The following is an 8,076-nucleotide window of genomic DNA, read 5'->3' on the forward strand; positions in this document are numbered from 1 at the left end:
TATATATATATATATATATATATATATATATATATATATGTGTAGGTTTGAAACCTGTTTGAAAAGTGGTGAAGCACAAAACTCTTGGCCCTTGAGTCCCTCCATAACTTCTGCAGATTATTAATATAAAAAACGTGTGTGTGTGTGTAGAAAGACTGACAGAGATTTATGCATTAAAATTCTGATGTTCGAACAGTGATTGAAACAATAGCTTCCCAGTGTGAGGATTGAACTTTCATCCTGTGATATCTAACGTCTTATAGATTCCTTGAATGTTTGTTTGAAGAATTGACAAAATGAAAGAAACAAAAATTGGTTTCTGTGAGATGTGGCTGCCGTGTCAGCTGGTTGAGAGGGTGTATATAGGATGTTAGTTTGTTTTGTTGAATGTTGTCACTGGCTGCATGTGTCTACAAGCATCTGTGAGCCAACCATGCATGCATCGATAAGATTGATTCTGCAATCCCTGCAGACAGTAGCGAATATTTACTTCGTACTTCACTGGGAATCCACATCTGCGAGTTTGTCACGATATATTAATGTAAAACATACTTTTGTTGGTCAATAGTAGACTAGGCACATCAATAATGCATTACTGAATTTTCTAGGTCTTAACAATTGGTTAGAAGCCATTTGTCTCCACATTGAAGAAATATTTTCCTGCTGCCAATAATTCCTGCTCTATTTGGGTGCAGATGCATTAATCAGTAATTTAGTTTACCATTTCAAATGTATGCAACTATGAAATGTGCATTTCCTCTTCGTATTCTATGAAACATGTCAGTTTTTACCACCATCCTCTTCCTCCTCCTCCTCCTTTCCTCCCCCCCCTCCTCCGTCTTTCAAATGGTTTCACCACAACCATTTATTGCAATGATGCTAACACTAAAATAACTCTTAAACTTATATTTCTATTAAAAAAAAAAAATACTGAAAGCTTGAGGCTGACCCCATCCCACCGATTGGTACTAAATACCCCGCCATGAGTAATTAACTATTTCCAGTTTGTTAGAAGAAAATTAGTTACGAGAGACCTTTCTTCAATTTGACTCTTAAGTAATAAACAGAGGAGTGTGGCCGTGATTAATGTAAGAATCCAAGAGTCGTTGGCTAATTGTGCAGCCTAATTGTGTTTAATGTAAGTATCAGTTAATTGAAATTTTGTGAAGTTTAGAATAATCTACAACATGGGAGTGGATCCAGCCTGACCGTGTGGCTGATCTGGTGGTCTGTTCGTTTTGACACGGATAAGATGGATGTCAGACATCAGCGTGACAACCATAAGAGTAATAACTGACTCTGAGAGTCTCAGAGCCTTGGTCTCTTAACTTGAAATACAGTATTTACTATCTTTGATTTCAATTCAGTTTTTTCTTCTTTGATTAAATTGCAGCTGCTGCTGCTACTTCTATGACATCATCATCATCAACAACAACAACTAGGCTGGATTAACCCTTCTGTTACCAGCCCAGCTGAAACCGCCTCTGGTTCTGTAGTACAAACGTTTTGTTTTCATAAATTTTGAGTTAAAACCTTCCACCAAACCTTAATCACAATTTATGTCCCTATCATTAGCTTAATGATAATTAAGCTAATTAAATTCTTTGTTATATTTGAAATAATTGAAAGAAATACAGAGCATCTCAAAATAAATACAGTAACAAAAGGGATAAGACCCATAGAGGCCCTAAGTTCTTAAAAATTTTGGTGCCCCCTTCATCATCATCATCATCATCATCATTGTCGTCTAATGTCTGCTTTCCATGTTGGCATGGGTTGGACAGTTTGACTGAGGGCTGGCAAGCCAGAAGGCTGCACCAGGCTCCAATCTGATCTAACAAGGTTTCTACAGCTGGATGCCCTTTCTAATGCCAACCACTCCGAGAGTGTAGTGGGTGCTTTTTACGTGCCACTGGCACAAGGGCCAGCCATGCGGCACTGGCATCGATCATGCTCAAATGGTACTTTTTACATGCCACCAGCATGGGCACCAATCAGCCAGCACTGACATTGACCACACTTGAATGGTGCTTTTTACATGCAACTGGCACGAGGGCCAGTTAGCCAGCACTGGCATCGACCACGTTTGAATGGTGCTTTTTACATGCCACCGGCACTGGTGCCAATCAGGCAGCACTGGCATCAGCCAGTAATTCAGAATATAAGCAATAATAAACCATAAAATAATTTTTTGTGTTTCAAAACAAAAACAAAACTAAGATGGAAAATAATGTTAATTTTTGTTTTCTTCCAGTTTACTTATATTTGGAAAAATATTCTCCTGCATTTTAAATTGCAAAGTCTTTGATCAGATCCTTACTTTGACATCATGAACACTTTTGAAACTGTCATTTCCAATCATAGAATCCACTTCAAATATTATTTTAGCAAGTTTAGAGTGGTTTCTTTTGTGCTGGAAACCATTTACCATTTCTGTGGTGCCTCCCCTTCTTCCCTTGATGCCCCAAGCACATGCTTTTTTTGATTAATGGTTAATCCGCCCACCATTATCATCACCAACATCATCATCATCATCATCATCATCAATATCAACACCACCATCATCATCGTCATCATCAATATCATCAGCATCATCATCATCGTACTATTACACCTGTTTCCCCACACTTTGTGTTTAAGCTCAAGCAATGGAGTTACTAAAGAGTCCGTTTGACCATTTAAAAAACAGGGAAAATGTCTTATCCAGTATTATTTGCTGATTGTTCCGTCTGTTATGAAGTATTGTGTCCTTGCAGCCTGGTCACTGACACAATTTCACCATATTTACAAGAGGAGGAGGAGTGTGTTGGTTTGAAGAAAGAGACTTGCTCACATGTTCTCATCATCATCATCATTGCCGTTTCCATGCTGTCGTGCATTGGATGGTTTGACTGAGGACTGGCAAGGAAGCTGCACCAGGCCCCAATCAGATCTGGCAAGGTTTCTACAGCTGGACACTCTTCCTAACGCCAACCACTCCGAGAGTGTAGTGGGTGCTTTTTATGTGCCACCTGCATGGTGGCCAGTCAGGCGGCACTGGCATCGACCATGCTCGAATGGTGCATTTTACACACCACCGGCACAGGAGCCAGTCAGGCAGCACTGGTATCAACCACGCTTGAGTGGTGGTTTTTCCATTTTGAAATAGGGCTAAAAGGTAGGTGGAAAGGCATAAAGAAAATCCAATTAAAGGGTTTGTTTAGGAAGGACCCTAATTTGAAGTCAGATTGAATGGTATGAAAATACTGAAGTTCCCTGCAGAACATTCTTTTGGTGCCTTTATAACAGTGAAAGAAAATATGATTCAAAAACTACAAATTGCGACATTATTTTAAATGATAAATGCCAAGTCTCTAGTTCAAAACTCTGTCTTTTCCATAAGATAGGGAAACTCAGTCTAGAAATTATTTTCATGAAACAAAAAACCCAGTCAGTCACTCAATGTTGTTTATTTTTCAGGATGTTGGATTCCCTTGGCAAGATCCGTTTATTGGATGTTGGTAGCTGCTTCAACCCATTCTTACAGTTTGAAGAATTCTTGGCTGTTGGCATTGATATTTCTCCTGCAAAATCTGTAAGTGGTAAAAGTTCTTCCAACCTATGCCAGCATGGAAAGCAAACGTTAATGATGATGGTGAAGACTTGTCTTTTCATTTGATTTCCTTGCCCCAAGCACTTCTTATATACCAGTTGTTATCTGGAGTCATTGATCTCCTAAATGTGTCATGGAATCCTGTCTTTATCATGGATTTTATCTTGTCATGGTTGCTAGAGTTAAATACATTTCCATGCACCAACCATTTTACAAATGAACTGGATGCTATTTGTCATGCGACCACCACCAGAGAGGTTGACATGTCCTCGATGAAACAGAAGTAAAAGGTTCTCTTGAGCCCCTCCCCCTCTGCTCATTCAGCAATCCTCTTTACAGTGTACCCTTGATGTGCACCATGAGGTGAAAGGCTGTTGTCACTACTGTAGTATGCTGTCTCTGTTCCTGTCAATGTGACCCAAGGAGCAGGAAGGGCCAAGAGCAACAGAGTTGGAGGTGAACCAGCAGGGAGAGCTGAGAGGGTGTCAGGGGACAGTAAGAATGTGGATAAGGGGGGAGAGACACAGAGAGAGATGGTGGGGGGGGCAAATGATGGATGGTTGTAAAAATGGTTGGGAAAAGGAGGATGTAATGAACGTAAATAATGAGTGACCTGGTGGAAAAGGAGTGGTGAAGGGTTATTATAAGAGAGTGGTGGATGTGAATAATGAGTGACACGGAGGAGATAGTGGGGGCAGTGGTAAAGAAGAGTAAAAGTAACAGGAGAAAAAGAGAGATAGTGTGTGTGTCACCGATAGATCTGATGAAACCTTTGTCAATCAGGCATTGTGATGGGAGACTTTGGAAACTAAGAGAGAGGCAGACAGACAGACAGACCATGTAATGGCTAGGTAGAAATGGTTGGTGATGAGAAAGCATGGCCGAGGATTGTGGAAGTGGAGATGAATGGTATAGAAGGGGTAAAGTCAGTGATGGGTGTCACGGAAGGAATGAGTTGAAGAGGGGGTGGAGGGAGTATTAACTAACAATACATAGGGGCAAGAGATGGGTATGGAGTGGGTACCCCTAAGACTCTGATGTAATAAGCTTTTTTGATTTGAGACACAGGTGGTGGGAGTGAGAGGGGATTGAGAAGGGACAGACTTAATGTTTTCTCTTGGTTGTTTATGAGTGACATGGTAGGGGAAGGGGGAAGAGAATTTTGTAGTGTATGGAAGTGTGTGTGTGTATGTGTGCATATACATACATACATACATGTATACAGATAGACAGACAGATAGATAGAGAGGTGGCGAGGAGATACATTTTCATAAATATATATGTGCATATATGCTAATATGTATTTGTGTGTATGTGTGTGTGTGTGTATAAACACATATACTAGAACAGGAAAGTAAGATTGGCATATGCAAATATTATGTATCTCTTCTTATATTTATACATATATGTATGTGTGTGTGTGTATAAATATATACACACACACACACCTATATATATATACATGTATATATATATATACATGTATATATATATAAGTACATATATATATACATATATATATACATATATATATATATATATATATATATATATATATATATATGTAGATCTTTATAAATATACATGCATCTATCTTTTTATCACTTCTTCCATTTCTCTCTCTGTCTTTCACTCTCTCTCTCTCTCTCTCTCTCTATCTATCTATATATATATATACACACACACACACACATAATTCACACACAGAAAGAGAAAGAGAAAGAGCAGTAAGAGAAAGTGAATGAAAGATAATCATATAGCCACATACGTACACTCACATATTTACCCATATACACCTACACACCCACATCCATATACATATATACATACGTAATGAACATTTGGTAACATATGGCTTTGATTGGCCATGTAAAATCCTTTAATGTTTGTCTTTTGCCAGTCTACCATCTCAACTTTCTGACTGCACCTGGTGGTTGTTTGGAATAATAAGTCATATATTTAGCTGTTACTACTGTCTCCCACTGATCCCTCCCCACTCACCGACCAGCCAGCAAACAACAACAACAACAACAACATTAGCAAACAATCCTTCATTACTATTGCATAATCACCAACTGGGTTTTTTTTTGGCTGGTTTTTCTTGTTGTTGTTGTTGTTCATATTTATTTTGTTTTCCAATTGTCGTCTCCTCTACAATATCCTTTCAGTCATATTTGCATTTTACTTCCCAACCCCTGTATTTTGGTCATTGTGTGTGTGTGTGTGTGTGTGTGTGTGTGACTTATTCACCACCACTTTCATCATCATCATCATCATCACTCTCAGTTCTATTGATTGTAAGAAGTTAAGAAAGAAAGACCAAGCCATCGCTAGTGCACAGCATTGATCAGATGGTTTGAGAGATTCAGAAACATTGGAGAAGAGAAGCACAAGATGAACTGAGAGAGAGAGAGGAGGGAGAGAGAGAGAGAGAAAGAGAGAGAGCAATGAGTGAAGTTGATGTTACCTGGAAATGGAGGTAAAGTTACATTAGCTGAGGCATGAGACTGTGTGATTCGAGAGAGATTTGATTGCTACCTCTAGCTGGACAGCCACTGCATCACTGCCTGTCCAGCTAGAGGTAGCAGTCAAATCTCTCTCGAATCACACAGTCTCATGCCTCAGCTAATGTAACTTTACCTCCATTTCCAGGTAACATCAACTTCTCTCATTTGTTTTTACTGACCAACTCACCTTTAGTTTTTCTTTCAGGTGATTTATTAATAATGTTTGGAGCAGGGGTATTCTTAGCCCAGACCCAGGTGTGATCGTCTGGGAGGAACCAAGTTTATTTCCTAGGGTTATAATTGACGAAACTCACAGAATCTGTGGCGGGGATGGGGGTCATTTTCATGGATGGGTGTATACTGAGATATGTGATTAATAAGTATTACAGAGGTGTGTAGAGGTGTATGTCACGAACAGGTAAATAAATAGCTGTGTCATACCTGTGTAAGTAATTCATACCATTTGTAAAATTATTGAATACAGTCTCTCACATTCTCTCTCTCTTTCTCTCTCTCATACACACACACACACACACACACGTTAAGTCTGCATATATTTTACTCTCTCTCCCTTTCTCTCTTTTCAGAGTGTTTATCGGTGTGATTTCCTCCACTTAGAGACCCAGGAACCTCTGCAAGTGGCACCTGATACACTAGAAACCCTTCTAAACAACCTGAAGAGCCCTGTTCAGAAACTCCCTCAATGTTCCTTCCATGTGGTTGTCTTCTCCTTATTATTGGAATATTTCCCATCTCCGTACCAACGCTGGCTTTGCTGTCTCAAGGCCCACAAGCTGCTCATGATTGATGGTCTGTTGTTAATTGTTTCACCAGATTCTCATCAGCAACATAGAAATGCCCACATGATGAAAAGTTGGAAGAAAGCAATTGAAGCGATGGGTTTCAGTCGATGGCATTATACGAAACTGGAGCACCTGCACTGCATGGCCTTCCGCAAGCTTTATAACATGCAGGACGAAATAAGTTTGATTGCAGGTGATATTTATCCTGACATGATGTACATTCCACAAGATTCAAATGACAGGGAATCAGACTTCCAAGACAACCTCATACAAAGTATTTTCGATGTTGATAACAAAGAATTTTTTGAAAGAACCAGGAGCGAATTACCCAATGATTTCTCTGATGAAGAAGACAGCTCATGAAAAGTCTTCAGTTAATTAATCAATTTCCTGATGCTGTGATTTTCTTATTCTTTTATTAAATACTTAATTTTCATTTTTTTGGTAACTGTTTTGCATCCATTTTGTCCAAACTAGAATGGATGGAATGCTTTTTGAAAATTTCTATCTTTCCCAGATAGTGGCTCACGTGTTTATTCCATTATAATCCCTGATTCTGCTAAACCATTCTTAAAAGAAGTGTAGAATCTATTGTCCACCAAATCTCGCTAAGGCAAGTAAAATCCTGGCTTTAAAAATATCTGAATCGAATCCCATGTGATGTCCAATAGGTTAACCTCATATCTTTTAAACCCTTCTGATAACTCTGCAACATAGGGCAAATAAAAAAAAAAAGGGGTGGGTTTCGTATACGTAAATTAATGGAAAACTTTAAAAGCTAATTGTGACTGATTTTTTAGTTAATCGCTGTCCGTCAGTTGTTCACTGATGTGGAAACAACAATCAGGCTCAAACTAACACCTTCAGTTAACAACAACAACAAAAACAACAACAATAAATCTGTGCAACTTTCAAGGAAGGAACTCTTTTGTCTAGAGAGGGTAATATTTTCTCAGTTAGTGATCCACCAATATTGATTACTAATAAGTAATGAATATTGTTTACTGATTAGTGATCTACCTATGTTAATTACTAATTAATAACTAATTAGTTTGTCAGTATATATTGATTAATATATAATTAATAATCTACCTTATTAGTAATCCATCTACGTTAATTACTGATTAACTAGTAATCAGTATATGTTGATTACTAATTAATAATCCATCCCTAC

The 8,076-nt window shown here is 38.5% G+C and overlaps 1 protein-coding gene across 1 annotated transcript in view; it reads left to right on the top strand.

Annotated features, from left to right (window-relative positions):
- The window catches only part of LOC106879784 (S-adenosylmethionine sensor upstream of mTORC1), a 212,872-nt gene extending 204,802 nt beyond the window's left edge, over positions 1-8,070 (top strand). Inside the window, exons 3-4 of the mRNA XM_014929486.2 lie at positions 3,460-3,574; positions 6,687-8,070. Of these exons, the coding sequence (XP_014784972.1) occupies positions 3,460-3,574; positions 6,687-7,265 (694 nt within the window). The 3' untranslated portion in view covers positions 7,266-8,070. The remainder of the gene's footprint in view (positions 1-3,459; positions 3,575-6,686) is intronic.
- Positions 8,071-8,076: the final 6 nt, after the last annotated feature.

Source organism: Octopus bimaculoides, chromosome 4 (assembly GCF_001194135.2).
Source record: "Octopus bimaculoides isolate UCB-OBI-ISO-001 chromosome 4, ASM119413v2, whole genome shotgun sequence".
NCBI lineage: Eukaryota > Metazoa > Mollusca > Cephalopoda > Octopoda > Octopodidae > Octopus > Octopus bimaculoides.